This window comes from Saccopteryx leptura, chromosome X, assembly GCF_036850995.1.
Source record: "Saccopteryx leptura isolate mSacLep1 chromosome X, mSacLep1_pri_phased_curated, whole genome shotgun sequence".
In the NCBI taxonomy this organism is placed as follows: domain Eukaryota; kingdom Metazoa; phylum Chordata; class Mammalia; order Chiroptera; family Emballonuridae; genus Saccopteryx; species Saccopteryx leptura.
The window spans coordinates 25254204-25277087 of NC_089516.1; the positions used below are offsets into that span (position 1 = coordinate 25254204).

The window sequence follows — 22884 nt, forward strand, 5'->3', positions numbered from 1 at the left end:
AGAGTTAAGTTGTGAGAGGAAAGGCAACAGGAGTGACACACAATTCAAGGGATGAGAGGAGATGTGAGGGGATGGGGATGGGGACGGGGACAGGGTCGGGGGACAGGGACGGGGATGGGACGGGGATGGGATGGGGATGGGATGGAATGAGAGATTGCATGGGATAGGGATGGGTTGGGATGGGGATGGGGACGGGGACAGGGTCGGGGGACAGGGACGGGGACAGGACGGGGACGGGGATGGGGATGGGATGGAATGAGAGATTGCATGGGATAGGGATGGGTTGGGATGGGGATGGGGATGGGAGGGGATGGGGATTAAATGGGATGTGATGGTTTGAGAGAGGTGGGATGGTATGGGGATGGGGATGGGTTGGGATGGGATGTGGATGGGATGTGGATGGGATGTGGATGGGATGTGGATGGGATGTGGATGGGATGTGGATGGAATGTGGATGGGATGTGGATGGGATGTGGATGGGATGTGGATGGAATGGAATGAGAGAGGTCACATGAAATGGGGATGGGTTGGGATGGGGATGGAGATGAGGATGGGGATGGGATGGGATGAGAGAGGTGGGATGGTATGGGGATGGGGATGGGTTGGGATGGGTTGGGATGGGATGTGGATGGAATGGAATGAGAGAGGTCACATGAAATGGGGATGGGTTGGGATGGGGATGGAGATGAGGATGGGGATGGGATGGGATGAGAGAGGTGGGATGGGCTGGGGATGGGATGGACTGGGGATGGGGATGGGGATGGGAATGGGGATGGAATTGGATGGGGATGCAATGGAAGGGGTAGGATGCGATGTGTGAAATGGGATGGGAATTAACAGGATGTGACAGGGTGAGATGGAATGGAATGTGATCGGATAGGATCACATAGGATGGGGTCACCATCCCATCCTATCCCATTCCATCCCGCCCCACCCATCCCATGCCTCCCATCCATCCCTATCCTATCCCATCCCATCCCATCCTATCCTATGAGGGGAGGGGAGGAGGGAGAGGGGAGGAGGGAGAGAGGAGGGGAAAGGAGAGGAGAGGGGAGGGGAGGGGAGGAGAGGGGAGGGGAGGGGAGGAGAGGGGAGGGGAGAGGAGGAGAGGAGGACTGATAGGATAGCTTCCCTAGGCTGGCTGACTAGGCTGGGACAGAATATATTCAATCCTTTGTTTCTCCATACATAAAACCTGTGACTATGACTAAATTAATCAATCTCTCTGGGGACTTTAGTTTTCTGATCAGCAGAGAGACCTGTGGAATATTTTGCTTCCAGTATACTCTAGTTCTCACATCCTATAAAGACATAATTTTTTTTTTCTGATGGAGATCTCCTCATGGTTAAACTTAAAAGAATTATCGTTCCCTTGTTTGTAACCTTCCTATGCTTTCGCATTTTACTTTAGAATGAAAAGTTCTCGATATCCTACAAAAGTCCTGTTTTAACAGATATCTACCTATCCCCTCAAAAGCATCCCTGGTCAATTATCCAGGTTTAATCTCTTTGGGGTGGCAGGCCTCCTTTTCTTCCCAGTAGCCCTTGGGGTCTTTTTTTTTTTTTTTTTTTTTTTTACAGAGACAGAGAGTGAGTCAGAGAGAGGGATAGACGAGGACAGGAACAGAGCGGTGAGAAGCATCAATCATTAGTTTTTCATTGCGTGTTGCAACACCTTAGTTGTTCATTGATTGCTCTCTCATATGTGCCTTGACCGCGGGCCTTCAGCAGACCGAGTAACCCCTTGCTGGAGCCAGAGACCTTGGGCTCAAGCTGGTGGGCTTTTGCTCAAACCAGATGAGTCCACGCTCAAGCTGGCAACCTCGGGGTCTCGAACCTGGGTCCTCTGCATCCCAGTCCGATGCTCTATCCACTGCACCACTGCCTGGTCAGGCAGCCCTCAGGGTCTTGGCAGAAGCTTTTCCCTCTGATGGGAATGTGCTTCCAGAAGATTATTTAAGGTTGGACTTTCCTTAGGACTCATACTTCAGATTAAATATACTTCCTCATAAATGCCCTACAAATCAATGCTTTCTAAAATAGCCTCCCACCACCCCCAACTGCCACCTGAACTTTAGTCTTTATTTCACAATTCTGGTCTATTTTTGTGGCAAATTATCAGTTTTCCAGGTAGCTGTTATGTCTTGCTCACCACTATAGTAAGTGTCTAGACACGATCAATATTGTTGATGAATAAATAAATGATACATGATATTACTCACCTAGAATGATTTTGTAGGTTTTCATACTCTAGAAACTATTATTTATCCAAATAGTTTGACTTGTTTTATTTTTACTTTCTACATGTGACTAAAGCCACGATGCATTTGATATTTATGCACCTGAGCTCTCACATAAGTACTTCCTGCTATTAATTACAAAAAGCATTCACTGAATCATTATATAAATTATATAATTAAGTACAGGTAATTAATTTCTTACCATGCATCATTAATGATAATAACAATGGTAGTAAAGATAATGATCTAGTTCTGGCATCTATTTTGTTTTAGGCACTGGATTAGAACTTTTCTGTTTCACCCTTCTGATAGTTCTGAAAAAGTTGTTTTGACATCCAGTTCAGAAACTGGGATTATTGTAACACGCCCAAGGTTACACAGTTGACAGGGGGCCAAAACAGGTTTGAAACCTAAGTGTCTAATTATAAAATAATTTCACTCTGTCATGAGGCATCAAGGCAAACAAATACCTATCAATGTTTCACATAAGCTAAAGTGGTTCGATTGTATGTTACCGCTAGTACATAAAGATAATAAGTGTCGTTATAGCCACAACTCATTGAGTGCTCACTCCTAACTAGGCAATTCCCTTCCATGTAAGTTTCAGTATTCAGTTCATACTTTCCAGTTAGGAAATGAGATGACTTAGTCATGACAAATAGAGGATTAAGCTGGCTGCTAAGCTGCCCAAGGCCACATTGGAATGCTACTGTGTAAATTCAATTCTCTAGATATCTGTTTCCTTGGTATGATATCAACATTACTGTTTTGTTTTTCTATTGTTTCAAGAGAAGAACATGTAAACTTAGTATTTTTATTCATATTTAAGGCCATCAGTTAAAATATTTAGTACTTTCAAGTTCTAAGAAACCCCTTTAAACCCCAAAATTAACACAGCCTGTTGCCTATATTTACAACTTTTTTTTTTTTTTAAGAGACAGACAGGAAGGGAGAGAGATGAGAAGCATCAATTCTTCATTGTGGCACCTTAGTTGTTCATTGATTGCTTACTCCCATGTGCCTTGGCCACCAGTGGCCCCTTGCTCAAACCAGTGACCTTGGGCTTTAAGCCAGTGAGCATGGGGTCATGTGTATGATCCCACACTCAAGCTGGCAACCCCACGCTCAAGCTAGATGAGCCTGTACTCAAGCCAGATGAGCCTGTGCTCAAGCTGACAACCTCAGCGTTTCAAACATAGGACCTCAGTATCCCAAGCCAACACTTTATCCACTGTGCCACCACTTGGTCAGGTTCAACTGTCATTTTAATAATACTTTTGACATACTCTCAAATTTAATTCGCATCAACCACAATCAGCTAGTGTGAATTCCTTATTCCAATCTCTTAGTACTATATAAACTCAAGGGGAAATGTTCTAAACTGGGATCGTGAATATTTACCTTTTGACTATATTTTATTACAATTAAGAAAAAGTTTGAGAATTTCTACATAATCTCTAACACACTTGAAATAAAATCAATTAGAGATCAACCTCTATTATTAAACCAAAAAACAAGGACATTGTGCAGAATTATAATTTCAAACAATGTTGCATCATTCTTTTTTTTTTTTCTCTCTGTTTCATTTGGTTCAGTTTACCTTCATCTCCTCCACTGCTTTCTGCAATTCCTCCGGGGTTTTATATTCAAAGTCTCTCTCCAGGTATTCCTCCTCGGCCTGTGTCATCCATTCATGCATCTCTGACAGATCCTTCTGAAGGCTCACAGTTTTATCCAAGCCTTCTTTTAGGGCTTCCTTTCTGACATAGACCTTCCAATAAAAACCAACAACAACAAACAATGCATGAGGATTAAAAGTCATAAAACGTTATCATTATATTATTATTGGGCAGTCTATAAATAATAAAATACTTCCATAGAAAAGACGAAGAAGTAAAAGCTTCCATGAATGAGAAAAAATAACTCATGGTGATTGGATACACTTAATTTCATAGAAGTCTTAAAATAAGATATAGCTATTTATTTGGCATTCTTAATAAAAATCAACAGATTCCCTATTACTATAATTGAGCTGTTGTGTGTAGCGATGTTTTTCTACAAAGAGAGCACGTAGGAAAAAGAAGTGTTTTCATAATATGTTTCAGTTCCAAAAGTAAATTTGTTGGCACACATAGAAGAAATAATTATTTGTGTTCTCTGAGTCTGTTTCAAAATTTCAAATATTGTAGGAACTTAACACTCATACCTCTCATAAATTAGAAAGAAAAAACAGAAAATGGATAAAGGACCTATATAGATATGAAATTTGCATAAATAAAACTAAAATGTGGCCATACAATGTGAAAGAATGCTCAGTATCATTTATAGTTAAATGACTGCAAATGAAAAAGAACCTATTTCTCACATAAAAGTGACATAAAATAATTAGGAAGATTGCCCAGTTTGGGCAGGGGTGTGGTGAAACGAAAGTTTTCATACTCACTGGATGAAATATCCAATATACTACAACCTCTTAGATAGTAAATTGGTAAATGTATTAAAATGTTTAACCTTCATGCATCTGAGACTACTCTTCCAACTTAAAGAATGAATCATACAAATCAAAGAGTACAAAGTTGCATATGTATGTACAGTGTTCAAGTCAGCTTCAAAGGCAGCAACGTATTGGAAAGACACCTCATTGTGCTTTCAGGGAGGATGAAATCATTGTGAGACACACACACATCCACACCCACACATACACAATGGAATACCATGTAACACTAATAATATTTATACAGAAGTGCAAGTCTTTCAGTATATAACTTTAAGTTTTAAAAGCAGGTTACAGAACACAATTGTGGTAATAGAAAATTTTTGCTTTATAAAGCTTTATATGTTTCTGAAGTATTAACATTTAAGGTAGAATTTGTTATTATTAACCAGAAAAACAACAAAACTTAAAACATCTAAAGTAAAATCCCGCATGCTAATGGCTTGTTACCACAAACCCGTATCAACCACAGCACCACAGCGAGGGCAAGCTTCAATTTAGTATTAGAATGAGTATAGACAGTGCTTCTCTGTTACCTTCAAAAAGTTACTCTTGTCAAATGATGCCGTTCTTCTCTCTGGGATTATAGTTCTATCTTTTTATTAACAGAAGTGTATTTGTAAAGTCTTAATATGTGACTCAGACTTGTAGTATAATGAAGTTTTCATGGTACTTTACCAAATAGGCACAGAACCATCATCATATTAATTTCCTTACACTTTACAACCATCTTAAGCCCAATTGAGTTAAATCACAACCCTTTAGTCAGACTCCTAGGTGAATGAAGTACCTGATCTATTGAAATATAAATCTATTTCACTCTAACACATCTAGAACATCATGTCTAACAATTATATTAATTAGGGTATAAAGATTACTTTGCATAGTCAATAAGCCCATAATAAGCCTAAGTAAACATGCTGTTCAATTTCTACTTAGATGCTTTGCTCTAATCTTTTGAGGCACTTGGCAAAGTGACAGTAATATCAGAGTGACTAATGGAACTTAGCCAGACTTATGTTTAAAAAAAAAAAGTATTGCGAGCTATAAAATGAAACCAGAAGAAAGGAGGTTAGGGGTCAGGAATGACTTCTTCTTAAGGAAAGAAAGGCAGGAAATTCTGAGGTGACAGCAAAAGTGTTCTAGAAGGAACAGCAGTTCTGGAATCAGGGTACTCAGACTCCATCATTAGCAAGCTAAGTGAACCTGGCCACATTCCTTCACTTCTCTTTATTGCGGCTTCACAACTAACCTAACAGTTGGACCAGATGATTCCGAGTTCCTTTGCAAATTGAACATTCATTCTGCAGCTCTATGACTGATCAGAGAGGAAGATGTATTTTCTTTGTGTGTGTTTCCATATGTTAGAAGGATTTCTATGGAAAGGTTTGGGTTAAAATGACAATTTCCCACCCACCTTTTCACATCAGTGAGGCCAATCTTCTAACCTTAAACTGCCCAATCTATCCCTCCAGATTACACGGCCTCAACCTTGTACAGAAAATAGAAAGTTCTTCACGTTTCCTGTTCTAGAATGTGTACATCTAATACTCACCACTGCCTCCTCCCCACTCCACTTACCCCTCCAGCTTTAGTGAGACATGATTGACATATAGCATGTGCAAGTTGAAGGTATATAACGTGATCATTTAATCGACAGACATATATCGTGAAATGATTACCACCATAGGACTAGTTAACGTCTCCATTGCCCTTACTTAATTCCCATTTTCCTTTTTGTGGTCAGGACATTTAAGATTTACCCTCTTAGCAACTGTCAAGGGCAGGCCAGGGCAAGAGTAGGTTTACAGCTGTTCATATGGAAAATAATGCAATAATTAATAAACAATACAAGAATAAACTGTTTTATGTACTCACAACTGTAAACCTACTTTTGCCTCACCCTATATACAATACAGTATTGTCAACTATAGTCACCATGATAGAAGTTAGATTTTGAGAATTTATTCATTGTATAACTGAAAGTTTATACCATTTGACCGACATCTCTCCATTTCCCCTTGCCTTCCAAACCCCAACAAACCACCGTCCTATTCTTTCTAAGTTGGGTTCTTTTGATTTCACATATAAGTGAGATCTTATAGTATGTGTTTTTATCTGACTTTTAATTTAGCATAATGCCCTCAAAGTCCATCCATATTGTTGCAGATTGCAGGATTTCCTTCCGTCTCATGGCTGAATTAATATTGCGTGTGTGTGTGTGTGTGTGTGTGTGTGTGTGTGTGTGTGTGTGACTCATCTTTATCCACTCATGTACTGATGGACACTTAGGTTGTTTCCATATCTTGGCTATTGGGAATAATGCTGCAATGAATATGGTTTGCAAAGATTTTCTTCCATTCTGTAGGATGTTTATTTAATTTTGTGAACTGTTTCTTTTGATGTACAGAAGCTTTCGCAATGGATGTAATTTTATGAATTTGTTTATTTGTTTGCTTGTTTATTTATATATTTTGTTCTCTGTTGCTCACGTTTTGGTGTCACACCCAGAAAACTTGCCCAGACCCATGGCAAATACTGTTCTTCCTGGGTTTTCTTCTAACAGGTTAATGGTTTCAGGTCTTACATTTAAGTCTTTAATCCATGTTCAGCTAATTTTTGAGTATATAAGATAAGGGTCCAATGTCACTCTTCTGCGTGGGATTATCCAGTTTTTTTCTACACCATTTACTGAAAAAACTATATTTTTTCACTGAGTATTCTTGGCTCAATGACGCGGCTTTTCAGGATCATGGTCTCCACTGACTGGCCAGCGTCAGGGGAGGGGTCATTGGTCAGCGCAGCTGGTCCTGAGGTCAGCCACGGCATCTGGTCTGCTGTTGCTGCTCTTCCGAGCCTGGAGCCGAAACACACCTGAGGCCTAGATGTATCTCATGTGCATCAGAACCTCACTTTCCTGGGGCTTCAATGCCTAAGGGCTATTCTCTGGCCCCCTTGTTCACTCCCCTGTTAAGGGGGTCAAACCCGCATGACCAGCAACATGCCAGGGGAGGAAAGGTCAGGGCAGGGTCCGAACCGCATGACCACAGTTAGGAAATCAGGGGTATAAATTACATGACTAGTGATATGCTAGTGGCAGGTCACCCTGGGGCAAGATCCTTATCTTCCCAGTTCTGCCCATTGCTAGGCACCCAGGGATTTCCGACCAGGTGGCCTTCTATGCCTGGCCTATAGTCCTTGCTGTGTCCGTGGCTGTCCAACTGCCTACCATGATTTTGCTGCATTATCTTCCTTCTCTTCCAGACTGCATGATTCCTTCTTTCTAACACCTAGGTCATCTGGCGATTAGGTCAGAGTAAGGGCAGTGTGGTATTCCAAGGACAACCAGAGAGACATAAAATACAGGGGTTCGCAAAAGTAGGTTTACAGTTGTTCATATAGAAAAGACATGCAGGTTATGATTGTTACAATAGCTTTAGTAACTCTGTGTTTCACGTCCTAATGGCTGTAAACCTACAAATGTGTCCAACCCTATGTGCTAGGAGAGCATGGCTGAGATCCATGGGATCTTTGTCACGCAGCAGGCTAATGCATTTCCAACACTTGCCTTGAACAACACATTCTTGGTACATTTTATTGCAGACATAAGGTCTTAATTGAGAACTTAAAAATATACAGATGCTTTAAAAAGTATGCATCTCTAACATGTAAAAATCTCAAGCCCTGACCTGTTGGCTCAGCAGTAGAGCATCAGCCCAGTGTATGGAAGTCCCATGTTCGATTCCCGGCCAGGGCACACAGGAGAAGTGGGCATCTCCTTCTCCACCCCTCCCCCTTCACCTTCTCTCTCTCTCTTTCCTCTCTCTGTCACTTCCTCCCCTGCAGCCATGGCGCAAATGGTTTGAGCAAGTTGGTACCATGTGCTGAGGATGGCTTGGTGGCCTTGCCTCAGGCACTAAAATAGCTCGGTTGCTGAGCAATAGAGCAGTGCCTCCAAATGGGCAGAACATCGCCCAGTAGGGGGCTGGCCGGGTGAATCCCGGTTGGGGCACATTCAGGAGTCCGTCTCTGCCTCTCTGCCTCTCATTTAATAAAAAAAATTGTAATGATTTCAGTAATATTGTTGACTTCATACATTTTTTGCTGTTTTCTCCCTTAATGTAAATAAATAGATTTGTTCTTCGTATTAATCCATTAAAACATACAACAAACAAATGCCTTTCATACTTGCCTTCTGGGAAAACATTAACAATATAATCTATTATTAAAGTAATGTTTTTTTTTTCCTGGATATACCTCCTCGAACTGCCTCACTCCAGGAGAAGACTGCCAGAGAGCTAACCCAGGGCTCTTGCGTTTCTGACCTCATAGAACTGTTGAGCATTTGTCAGTGACGGTACTAGCTGCGTGACTTGACTTTTACTTTTCTAACTTCTTTTCTTTTACAGATTCAGTTTATGCTTTTTGGAAGGATTTGTTTTCAACACAGAAAGGTTACTTAAAAATAATGGAAGACTGATTCTGATACACATAAAATGAAATCCCCCAATCATTTAAAAAAAAGGAATTAATATGTTGAAAAATATTCACTGCTTTAGTTCAAAAGGTCATCTTCTGAAAAGGAACTATTGCATATACACTACTTGTGTATATAATATTTACTTTTCTGTTAATTTAACCCCAAAATCAAAATAATATCTATAAAATACTTTGCTGTATAAATATGAGGAATTCACCTGTGAGTGGACAGTTATTTTATCTTTTTTTTGCCACTAAGCTATTCTTAGCTATTTCCCAATCGTAGGTTATTTATTGAAATAACAGAAGTCAAACATGTCATTCTTAACAACGAGAAGTAAAAATTAAGGGGGATGGATGAAGGGAGAGATGGAACAGGCATGGGGCATGATGTGCTGTGGAGGGTGTTTTATTGAGTGGGACACTTAAAACCATGTCAACACAGTAAGTTAAAATTTAAATTTAAAAAGAAGTAAAATGTATTACTCATTCATTTTATTCTGTATCAAGCACACAGTTTAAGTAACTTTTGTAAAAAAAATCAAATTACTATTATATACTGGTGAAACCATTCAGTCATATAGTTTCTAATATGACCGTTATATTCAAGAAAGTCATTTTAGGACCCCAATAAGATGAATATATGCTATGATATTTAAAATATCTACTGAGGAAAAACTTTATATGCTAAATGAGAGGTAGTTAAAATTAAGCATATTTTAAAAAATCAATAGAAACAGAGACTATACTTTTACAAAGGGCAATGATAAAGGCAGATATGAAGAAATCTTTACTAAATAAGGCAATCCATAGTGAAGGCTAGTTTACATACCTGTCGGCAAATGTGTTCCCACTGAGTGTTGAGTTCTCTGAGCTCTGTCTCAAGTCTGGAGGCAAACTCCGGCTCGGCCTCGCTCTTTATCTTCTGTCCACCTTCATTGACACTGGCTAGACTGGGCTGAATTGTCTGAATATCACTGACTAAAAGCTAAGGAAATAATTCCATTTAAGCTTGCTGAAAACAATTATTTCAACATTTTAGAAATAAAACATAGATAGTAAACATATACTAGGAATCATGACCATTATACGTGAATTTCATTCTTACAAAAATGAAATAAATGTAAATGCACACCAAAGGTTGAGATATAGTATAAGCCCTGTAAAAAAAATTCACAGGTTTTGGCCCTGGCCGGTTGGCTCAGTGGTAGAGCATCGGCCTGGCATGCAGGAGTCCCGGGTTCGATTCCCGGCCAGGGCACACAGGAGAAGCACCTATCTGCTTCTCCACCCCTCCCCCTCTCCTTCCTCTCTGTCTCTCTCTTCCCCTCCTGCAGCCAAGGCTCCACTGGAGCAAAGTTTGTCCGGACGCTGAGGATGGCTCTGTAGCCTCTGCCTCAGGCGCTACAATGGCTCTGATTGCGACAGAGCGATGCCCCAAGATGGGCAGAGCATCGTCCCCTGGTGGGCATGCCGGGTGGATCCCGGTTGGGTGAACGCGGGAGTCTGTCTGACTGCTTATCCGTTTCCAGCTTCGGAAAAATACAAAAAAAAAAAAAATTTCACAGGTTTTTATGGTATGAATGAAGTAATGAATTACCTGTATTCTACTTACATTAGAGACAAGAAAAAAAATTAATATTGCTTGTTAGAAAAATGTGTGAAAATCATGGGCTGTATACATCACGGTTTTTGAAAGAATTTTAGTTTCTGAACACAGGGTATTGCAGCAATTCAATAGAGCATGAAGTATGTGAAGGTTATGCCAGGTGGACTTCTTTTTTTAGCTTGTGTTTGAAAGAAAAATATTTAGAGAGCTAGCTTATTTTCTTTCCACTGCATGGCAATGGCATATCAAATTTTATTTCAAAAATTCAAGAGGAAGGAAACTCCCAAGCTCATTTTATAAGGACAGCATTATCCTAATTCTAAAACCTGATAAAGACACTACAAAAAAAAATTATAGGCCTATATCCCTGATGAACATAGATGTTAAAATCCTCAACCAAATATTAGCAAACCAGATCCAGCAATACATAAAAAATATCATACATCATGATCAAATGGGATGATATTCCAGGGATATAAGGTTGGTGTGATATCCACAAACCAATAAATGTGACACACCACATGAATAAAAGGAAGGATAAAAAATCATATGATCATATCAATAGATGCAGAAAAAGCATTTGAAGAAATCCAGCACCCACTTACGATAAAAATTCAGCGAAGTGGAAATAGAGGTAACATACTTCAATGTAGTAAGAGCTATCTATGACAAACCCATGGCCAAAATCATACTCAATGGGCTAAAACTTCAAGTATTTCCCTTAAGATCAGGGAAAAAGACATGGATGTTCCCTTTCACCACTCTTATTCAATATAGCACTGGAAGTGCCAGGCACAGCAATCAGACAAGAAGAAGAAATAAAAGGCATCCAAATTGGAAAAGAAGAAGTAAAACTGTCATTATCTGAAGATGACATAATACTATATATAGAGAACCCTAAAGATTCCACCAAAAAAATTACTAGAACTAATAAATAAATTCAGTAAAGTATTAAAGTACAAAATAACTATTCAAATTTATAAAACAATCCCATTTACAATTACATTAAAAAACCCTAGAAGTACATTTAACCAAGAAGGTAAAAGATCTGCACTAAGAAAATGGCAATATACTGAAGAAACTGAAAACTATACAAATGAATGGAAGTATATTCCTGGGTAGGCAGAATTTGCGTCATTAACATGTCCATACTACCCAAACAGTCTGCAGGGGTCTCAAACTCAACTCAGCATGTGGGCCACAGAGCAAGATCACAGCCGTTCATCGGGCCACACTAGGTCTACAAAAGGCAACTGTTACGCAACACTTTTCTCACTGCAGTTGAAAACAAAAAAAAATCAGTACAACAAGCACAATCGTACATGCAGTTTACTCAGTGTCACAAAACGACCAGAAACTGTAGTTCGCATCACAACTGCTGTTAACTAAGCTAATATCTAGCTAGGATGCTAGAGAAATGAAAAATACAAGTAGGCCCCTAGGCTTACTTAATTTTATCCAAAATATTTTGAACTTCGTGGATTAGTCTGCGGGCCGCACAAAATTGTTCGGCGGGCCGCATTCGGCCCACGGGCCGCAAGTTTGAGACCCCTGATCTACAGAGTCAATGATTCCTATCAAGATACCAACCAATTGTGTATTTCATAGAACCAGAACAAATATTCTACAAATCTATATGAAACCAGCAAGACCCTGAACAGTTACAACAATCTTGAGAAAGATCAACAATGTTGGAGGAATCATGCTACCTGCATCAAACTATACTACAAGGCCACAGTATTCAAAAGAGCATGGTACCGGCATAAAAACAGACAGTGATCAATGGAACAGAAAAATCTATATTGTAATATATTCTAATAGAGTTCAATATATGTGCAAAACAATACAGCATCATAATAATCTGTAATAAGTTATAATAAGTGGTCCAAAGGATTATTTATCTTTCAATTAAACTGCATTTTATGTCAAAATAATCTTATAAAATGAGTTGAGTAAATGGTCTCATTTTTCTGTTTCTCATTAATTGAAACTGCTGCCATTTAGGACTGGGTAATTCTTTGTTGGGGGCAGGGGATATTTTGTGCATTGCAGGATATTTAAAAGCATCCCTGACCTCCACCAAATACAGACCAGTGGCATCTACCCCACTCCAAGTTTTCTCTCGAACTTGATAAATGTCCCAGGAGGGGGGGGGGCATATCACCCCAGGTTAAGAACCACTGATGTAACCAAAAACTATTGTCCATCTAAACATCTCCATAAGAAAGGCATCATATACAAATCTTACCCTGCACTGTTTCAGCTGTTTTTTAAGAATTTCTGAATCCCCAAGGGCAGGCCATTCTTCTTGCAGAAAAACATCAACTTCAGCCATCCATTTCTTCAGGGTTTTTATGTGATTCTGGAATCAGAGACCCATTTTAAGGTATTATCGGGGTGCTGATTTCTCTCACCACCATTCATCATGATGATATGTCTGAATACAAGCCCAGGAACAATCCACATGTTTGAAGGATGTCTCTAAGTAGCTCTTCAGGAAAAGAATATTTTTACTACGAGTGCATTTTTATGGTCTGCTTTAGGAGCACTGGTGTATGAAGTCTGCTATTGTTAAAAATAAAAAATTACTACCAAATGTCGCTTTATGATGTTACTCTTGAGAACATTAAATCATATCCCCCTCTAGAGAAATTTTAAGTTTCCAAACAACTCATGATAATACTAACAATGTGCCCTTACAGTACATAAAACAAACTATGAACAATAAACTCAATGTAATGGTATCTTTATAGCGTCTCTAAACCTGAACTTCTCCAAATTGTTTTTTTGCAGTTGACAGCTTACAGAGTCCCACCACTTGGGAACTTTCAGACCAAGATTTTGTCATTTTTAAAGAGAAAACTTTTTTTTTAATTTTTATTAATTTTAATGGGGTGACATCAATAAATCAGGGTACATATATTCAAAGAAAACATGTCCAGGTTATCTTGTCATTCAATTATGTTGCATACCCATCACCCAAAGTCAGATTGGCCTCCATCACCTTCTATCTAATTATCTTTGTGCCCCTTCCCCCCCCCCCCCCGTTACCAGCACACTCTTGTCCATGTCTCTTGGTCTCGTTTTTATGTCCCACCTACGTATGGAATCATGCAGTTCTTAGTTTTTTCTAATTTACTTATTTCACTCTGTATAATGTTATCAAGATCCAAGAGAAAACTTTCGCTTTTCATTTCTAATTTGCCTTATCAATTTGAAGTTAAAGGTCAGGCAAAAATGTTCTCTTTCATCATTTATAAAAAGCTACTACCGCCTGACCAGGCAGTGGTGCAGTGGATAGAGCACCAGACTGGGATGTCAAGGACCCAGGTTTGAAACTCCGAGGTCGACGGCTTGAGCATGGGCTCACCAACTTGAGTGTGGGGTTGCTGGCTTGTGCGTGGGATCATAGCCATGACCCCAGGTTGCTGGCTTGAGCCCAGAGGTCACTGGCTAGAAGCCCAAGGTCGATGGCTTGAGCCCAAGGTCGTTGGCTTGAGTAAGGAGTCACTTGCTCTGCTCTAGACCCCTGGTCAAGGCACATGTGAGAAAGCAATCAATGAACAACTAAGGTGCCAAAACAAAGAATTAATGCTTCTCATCTCTCCCTTCCTGTCTATCTGTCCCTATCTGTCCCTCTCTGTTTCTCTCTTTCACAAGAAAAGAAAAAAAAGCCACTACTTCCCATTGTTATGTCACCTATTGCCTTTTTTCCCCCATTGCTTTCTTTGGCTACTGTTCAAATATGTAATTCCCAAACTGCTTTACTTCCATACAATTCAACTATGCTATCCAGATGTGCTATTTTCTCCTTTCTTAATGGAATTTCGATTGAAAATATGCGCTTTACAAGAAGTTACACCTTCAATATGATTAATAATAATGAATTTTAACAGCATTTGACTAAATCCAAAAACTTTAGATTTCAAAATCATTGTCTTACTGGATCTCGGGAGTCTGGTTTTGTGCTTCTTCCCTGTCACCATTGTCCTAGTTCAGCGCTTATTCTTGGCTCTTTGATTATTGTACTGGCTCTATTTGACATCTGCCTCGGTCTTACCTACTGTCGTCCATTCTGTACATTGGTGTCAGTATTCTTTCCTCCTCCTATCCCTTACTATTTGAATATTTAATATTTGTCTATTTGAATACTCAAATAGTCAAATATTTGACTATTTGAAAACACAAATATTATCAGATCTTCCTTCCTCTAAAATACCAGTAACAGTTCATTATTATTATTATTATTATTATTATTATTATTATTCCCATCAACATTAAGCTATAATTCCTATTCCAAAGCATGGCATTTTGGACCATTCACTATCTACTCCTGACCACTTTTCCAATCATATCCTTTGTAACATATCTTTGTCTCCTCAATATTGAACCACTTCTAGTTAACTGAACACGCTGCTCCATTTTGTTAGGTACTTTCTCCCTTTATTAGTGGACTAAATTCTACTTGTTCAACGTGTAGCCCTCACAACCCACGTACCAGGAACATCTCATAAGCCCCTTTCACAGCTGATGTTGGCTATCTTTTCTGCCTATTGGCATAACATCTCCCACATTGTTGATTGTACTCCTATGTTGGCTGAATGCCTCTCCCAAGCTGTTCAGGCGGCCCTAATCCCTGGCACTTGTGCATATGTTCCCTTACATAGCAAAAACAGACTGTGCAGATGAGATAAAGTTAAAGATTTTGCATGGGGAGTCTATCCTGGGTTATCCAGATGGGCACAATGTAATCACAAAGGCTCTTATTACAGGGATGCAGGAGAGTGGGAGTTAGAGGGGGAGACCGGAAGATGCCACACTGCTGGCCTTGGGGATAGAGGATGGAGACGTGAGCCAAGGAATGCATGTAGTTGCAAGAAGCTAAAATGACAAGGAAAAAGATTCCCTCCGAGAGCCTCTGAAAAGGACACCACCTGACTACACTTTGACTTTAGCCCACTTAGCCTGTTTTTGAACTTCTGCCCTCCACAACTGAAAACATAATAAATTTGTGTCATTTTAGGCCATTAGAGTTGTGGTAATATGTTAGAGCAGCAATTAGGAAACTAATACACGTACCTTTACCCTTCATTAGAGTGTGGGTTCCTTAAAGGTAAGGCTCACATATTTATATCCTCTTTCTCCGCTGGCACTGGCAAAAATGTGTTTTTATGTATGTGGGTATATGGATGCACACACGTTTATATTTCAAAACATGTGTATATGTACACATGTAAAGTATGTTGTGCTTTACAGAATTTTTTACAACTGCTCTATCTTTTGGTTTGTACAAGGTAAGAATAAACAACTAAGTTAGCTTGAGTAGAATTTAAATCCAGAAACTTCCTGTTCCAATGCTTTTTGATCAAGCAATGATGCTTTCAAAGATTCTTCGCAGCATTAATGTCTTTCCCAATGATAATGTCTTTCACCATGTAAGAGACATATAACCTATATCATTAAATATTCTAGACTTAAGACTAGAATGTAAGCGTTGGTTTACTATTTTAAGCTTTGGTAATTGTAATATGAAGGCACTATTCAAATAAATTAAGAAAGTAAAAAGTGGTTTGTGGACAGTGGTAGAGTCATATACATAATTTGTACATATAATCATAAGTAAAATATGCTGGTAAATTTGATTATATCACACAGGAGATTAATTTTTACCTATTTATAAGCTAAACGGCAGATATTTTAATAAGGACAACCAGACTAAAGGAAAGATTAGATTCGAACATTATCTGAGCTAAAAACATGTTTAAGTCATATTGATATTAGTGGAAAAATGAATTAATATTAATGAAAATCTAAGAAGCAGAACTCTTAATTACTGCTTTCTTAAAAGAAATAAGCAAACTACACTACTTTCAGAAAGATTCATATTTTTTACCTTATCACTGATTTTAAGTGGCTATGGAGGCTGAAGTTTCTGCCTTTAAATTTTATAACACGTGGTTAAAAGAGAAATGAGTAAAGAAAAATGAATATAAAAAGTAAAATATTTTCTTTATCTTTTTCATTGAATTGAGAGAATAGAAAGGAAAAGAGAGATAAAAGAAAGAGAGAGAGAATGAAGGGGGAGAGAGGGAAAGAGGGAGGGAGGGAGAGAGGGAAAGAGGGAGGGAGGGAGGGAGGGAGGGAGGGAGGGAGAGAAAGAAGAAAGAAAAGAAAACAAAGAAAGAAAGAAAGAGAAGAGAAGAGAAGAGGAGAGAGAGAGAGAGAGAGAGAGAGAGAGAGAGAGAGAGAGAGAGGGACGGGAGAAAGAGAAGCACCAACTTGTTCCACGTAGTTGTGCACACACATATTGCTTCTCATAGGTGTCCTGACTGGGGCTCAAACTAGCAATCACAGTATTGAGCTGATGACCTCAGGATCAAACCCCCAAATCAAACTGGCGACCTTGGCACTCCAAAATGACACTCTATCCACTATGTGACAGACCAGGGAAAAAGTAAAATTTTCGATTACCTGAATTTTTCGGAGTTTAGCCATGTGCTCCTCGAGCTTTTGGCAACGTTCGACCAGCTGGGAGGAGAGCTTCGTCCAGCGGCCCTGGATGTCTTCAAATTCGGACTGGTACTTCCGGCTAATATCGGAGGGGGCTTTCTTTGACATCTCTTTCACAGTGGTGCTGAGATAGTTTAGGCCACTTTGTTGCTCTTGCAGAGAACTTTGTAAAGCCTTAAAATTGAAAATGGAAAGTATGTGTATACTAACTGATGAATAATACGGAGTTTCGCTGTGCAGTTCCATTGACAAGCATCAGTTAAATTAAATGTACTTAAAATGAAAACTAGGTGATTCAAATGTCTAAAAGTAGATGATGTAATGGCATTAAAAATAACTGGTGGTAATTTAAATTCTACTTTTTCATCATAAGATTAATTTGCACATTATTCAGTAATATTTTATTTTAAAATCTATGCCTATTTTTAAGAACATTGTCAAATCTATCCAAAACTGTACCTTACTGAACCAGAGTTTTAGCACACCTGGTTTTATTCTATCGTGTCGGTATATTAATAACTGCATTTATTATACAGTTAATGGAGTTAAACTTAATTACACTGAGCCTCTAGCAAGAACACTTCTAACCTCCCTCGGTAAAAATAAAACTAAAGTATATTGATATATGGGAAATAAAACTCTGAATGTTACCAGATAGATGGTCTACTAATGCCAGTTAGGTTTTACATTTTTCAAAAGACAATGGTCTGTTTTGTAGTATTATAGTGAAATCCTAGGATAATTCAGGGGATAATTTATAAAGTTACTTATTTCTTAATACTGTATCACCTATGCGATCCCTTCTAATAGGAGATGCCTACTTTAGGTTTACCCTACTCAGAATGTATTTAAATGTTTCTTTTTGGTTATAAAGTAATAAAGGTTTGATATTTAAAATGGGAAAAATATACATTATATGTAAATATTATGATTTTATACAAATTTCCATTTTTTCTCTGTATAATTAATATTGAATATCTGATCTTATAAAAACACCCACATTTATTCTTTTATAAAGCAACCTATATAACATTTCTTCAAATATGTCAAAAAACATAACTTTTATGGTTACATAATGTTTCATGCCTTTTCGTGGTACTTTAATTTTTTAATTTACTTTTATTCTACTTTATTAAACTGTTACCATTGACTATTTGTTTAGGTAATATCCAGCGTGTGTATAACTACATTTTAAACTGGGCATCTGAGTGAGCCTCTCCCCATGAGATTAAGGGCTTTTCAAAAACATCAATTTTAACGGCTCTTCTAGTTCATGTCACCATTTCTTTCCCCTTACTAGCTCTACAAGTTAATTTTGAGTTATCCAATACTGTAGATTATGTTTATAATAGATTTCTTTTCTACCTATATCTTTGAATGCATTCTGATTATTTCCATAAAATATAGAATTCATAGAAATAGTTTTCATGTGTACAATTAAATGAATTATTTTGCATGTTATTAGGAGGTATTAAAGAGTTTTTCCTCAACAAAACTTACTCCCACTAGTGAGAATGGGAGTCATTGCCACCAGACCTGCACTTATTACCTCTTTGGGGTTTCTTTCTTTTTAAATTGTATGTCAAAAAATGGTATAGCTTTTTATACATGTGTACTTCACCCTTTACAATTTAAGTTACAATCTTCCATAGGTTTAACGGTTGCCTGTATGTCTTTTTGGTGGCTTTCTTGTTAATTAATTTCCCCTTCTATGCAAATATTTCCTTTGGTCTCATTTTTCTTTTAAATTGTCTCTGGTGATTTTACAGTGTTGACGGTTGCTTCCACTGATATTTATGCTTCCCGATCAAATGTTTTTAAAGATTTGTATTAAAAATTTCTCCAAATTCTATGCTTAAAGTGTTTTACAACTTTTTGATATACATGGTATCTTGTTTTGCTATAACATTTGATGCAAGGTTCTAACTTCATTTTTTCAGTTAATATATTTTCTCAATAATATTTATAAATAATTTTCCCTTCGTCACTGTTCTTTCAGTAGAAACGTACTTTGCCACTCATCTAAGCACCCTTTCTTATGTACTTAATCCACTGCCCTAGTTGCTATACTTTTGTACTCCTACATGTTTAAAATTTTTATAGGTGTATGAAGTCCCATATCGTTCAGCGTAAACTTCGGAATTATCAAGTATTAAAAAAATATATAAAGTGAAAAAAGATTAAACAGTTATAGTGTTTTTGGTATTAGGGTAAAGGAAATAGTTAAAATAGGACAATATACACTAGGAAATGTTTTTTAGAAATCTGTTTGAACAGATACTTCTAAAATTACTATATTAATAAATATTGTTTAATGCTCAAAAAACGAACTTGATATATAAATTTAAATTTTTAACCTTTTTCCTTAATTTAATTCTCAAAATATAGATATATTATCTCAGCTACTAAATATAACTAAATAAGTTTATTTTCACACCTTAAAAAATAAAATGTGATTGAATATACAATATAAGCTTTTCAGAGATAGTGAAAAAAGTACTCTAAAATCTCTTACAAATTATTTATTTCCCATAAAAATATTTAATACTTACCAAGATAAAGCTGTTAAAAACACAGGTATTAGAAGTCAAATAACTACTATGTCACATAAAACTGGTGTTTAATTTAAAATTAATTTTTTTTACCTCTTTCCATTTCGAGTATGAGAGGAGTTATATCAGTAAGCAAAATAAAACTATGGTTTTTATAATAGTCAAAATGTGGCTTAAAATGCATACTAAATTAAACTATATTATTGTCTTTAAAATGGTATTTTTATCTTTAAGCACAAATTAATAACATAATTCATTTTTATTTTATTTTACTTTTGAGAGAGAGAGATGAGAAGCATCAACTCATAGTTGCATCACTTTAGTTGTTCATTGATTGCTTTTCATATATAACTTGACTGGGTGGCTCAAGGCGAGCAGTGACCCTTTGCTTAAGCCAGTAACGCTGAACTCAAGCTGGTGACCATGGGATCATGTCAATGATCCAATGCTTAAGCCAATGACCCCATGTTCACTCTGGATGAGCCTGCACTCAAGCTTTTGACCTCGAGGTTTCAAACCTGGGACCTCAGTGTCCTAGGATGACACCCTATCCACTGTGCCACCACCAGTCAGGCAATGTATTGCATTTTCAAAGTCTTATTTTTATTTTTCCCACTGGAAAAATACTGTCTTTACCATGATTATGTTCATTCTAATTTCAAAGTTAAACCAATGTGGTTGCTTGGTAAACAATATCTGCACTGTATTGTTTAAGACAGTCAAATGTTCACACACCTGTAACTCCCCGAGTCTCTGCTCCATGATTTCATAGTCGGTGACGGCCACCTGAGGTATAGAGAGTTTGGTTTCTGACTGCTGGATCCATGTCAAGATGGTGCTCATGGTCTCCTGATAGCGCATGGGTGGCAAAGTGTCAAAAACTTCAAAAAAAATTAAAAAGAGAGAAAGAATCATTTAATCATTTTGAACTTTGTCACTGTTTTTTCAAAATTGTCAGAAAACTCAAGCAACCTTCTAATTATAAATATTAACAAATTGTAAAAACCTAAAAATACACATGAGAACATAATTATGTTGAAGATATATTATTTCTACATGTCTCATATTTTGACAGAAACTATGCATCTATTACATCGAAATCTCAAATCAGCCTTGCAAGGTCTGCATCATTAAATTCATTTTTTACGGGGAGAAAATGGAGAGAACAAAGGGGCTGAGTAATTTGCAGGAGGTACACTGACGGAACTTGGAGAAAATCAGAAGACTTCATGCAACTCTAATCTTGCAGGCTATTCTCCTCCTGCGTTATCATTTGCTTTTGTGGAAAAAGTATCATTATCCACAGCCGTTAACATTTTTTAATTGTTTTTACTAAATCTACTGGGGTGACACTGACTAATAAAATTATATAGGTTTCAGATGTTACTTCTATTAATAACACAATGAATGGTTTAAAAGCAGATGAGACAAAGCTAAAAAGAAAATTTACAAATTTGAACATAGGCCAGAAATATATATTTGAAATGAAACACGGAGAGACAAAAGGATAGAAAATAAGAAAGAGAAAATTAAAAACATAAAAATGGTCTAAGAAAAATATACTCCAGAAAGACACATAGACAGACAGAGAAAGAGAATGGGTAGGAACCATATTTGAAGACATAATGGCTGAGAAATTTCCTGGACAAAACCATAATATAAAACACTCATTTAAATCACTAAGCAAAATGGCATTATTTAAAACACTTTTTCTTTTTACATTTTTTTTCAATTCAGTTAATAATATTTTATACCAGTTTCTGTTGTTAAAACATAGTGGGCATTTATATACTTTACAAGCACACCCACCTAATAAGTCTAGGACCCACCTGACACTATATATAGTTATTATAATATTACTGCCTATTTTACATTTTATTTTAATAGATAGTATCTGAGTTTCACTTCTTCATACCAAATCCTTTTACACTAAATGAGAGGAATATAGAAAAGTACTTTGCATGCTCTTTAATGGGGTTTTCAGATGGTAAAGGTATTTTCAGAGAATGTGTTAGAAATGCAAACTGATAATATTACCCAAAGTGCTTATATTTATTTGAGAGTTCACAACCAAATGTACCCTAATAGGCTTTATTTAATCTGAGTACTTTAGCTTTGATAATGAAAGACCTCTATGTTACTTCAAACCTCACTGTTTTCTCCCACATAAATTTTTTGTTTCTCTCCTTACTAGCTAGGTATATTTATTTTCATGCTAGATAACCAGTAATAAACAAAAGTAAAGAGGAATCTCAGGAAAAGCAGTGAAGTGAAGTAGTATTTCGTTAGGATGAAGCCAAGAGCTTTATCTGAGAAGGAGTCTGAGCAAGAGGTCTACAAGGAGAGTAGACTATTTGTAGGGACAAGGGTATATGTTAGATGAATGCATACACTTTGATTTAATTAAACTTCAATGTGTACATAATGGAAAACAATGCTTGTTTCCCTTGTGGCAGTGGCTGGGACAAACATATATTAGAAGTTTGCCAGAGGTGAAATGAATTGATCCAATTTTATCCAAGTGATATATATATTTATATATCTTACATTTATTTATAGATATATATATATCTACCTATGACTATAGATAGATAGATAGATAGATAGATAGATAGAAAGAAAGATAGATATAGATATAGATATAGATATAGACATAGACATAGAGATATAGATATAGATATAGATAGATATAGATATAGATATAGATATAGATATAGATATAGATATAGATATAGATATAGATATAGATATAGATATAGATAGGTATGTCCGGAAGGAGAGTATAGAAAGAGTTGACAAAGATTTTGGAATTCCATATTAAGAAAAGTTCAATAAACTCTCATGAGCATCTCACAGGACTGCTTCTCTGTTCTGTTTCTGCAGAAAGAGGCTGTGTATACATCAAGACAATTGGCAACTCCACTTTGGAACTGGCTCTCCGCTTACTACCTTTGGCAACCTCTTAATATTTCAGCATCTTAGTCCTCATTTGTAAAAATG

The 22884-nt window shown here is 37.3% G+C and overlaps 1 protein-coding gene across 6 annotated transcripts in view; it reads right to left on the reverse strand.

Moving 5' to 3' along the window:
- Nucleotides 1-22884, reverse strand: part of DMD (dystrophin) — a 1890745-nt gene that overhangs the window by 1511665 nt on the left and 356196 nt on the right. For all 6 annotated transcript variants that reach the window (XM_066356826.1, XM_066356825.1, XM_066356822.1 and 3 more), the window contains 5 exons: nucleotides 20620-20765; nucleotides 17294-17506; nucleotides 13071-13184; nucleotides 10046-10201; nucleotides 3841-4011 (listed from right to left, as the gene is read on the reverse strand). In XM_066356826.1, coding sequence (XP_066212923.1) covers nucleotides 3841-4011; nucleotides 10046-10201; nucleotides 13071-13184; nucleotides 17294-17506; nucleotides 20620-20765 — 800 coding nt within the window. The remainder of the gene's footprint in view (nucleotides 1-3840; nucleotides 4012-10045; nucleotides 10202-13070; nucleotides 13185-17293; nucleotides 17507-20619; nucleotides 20766-22884) is intronic.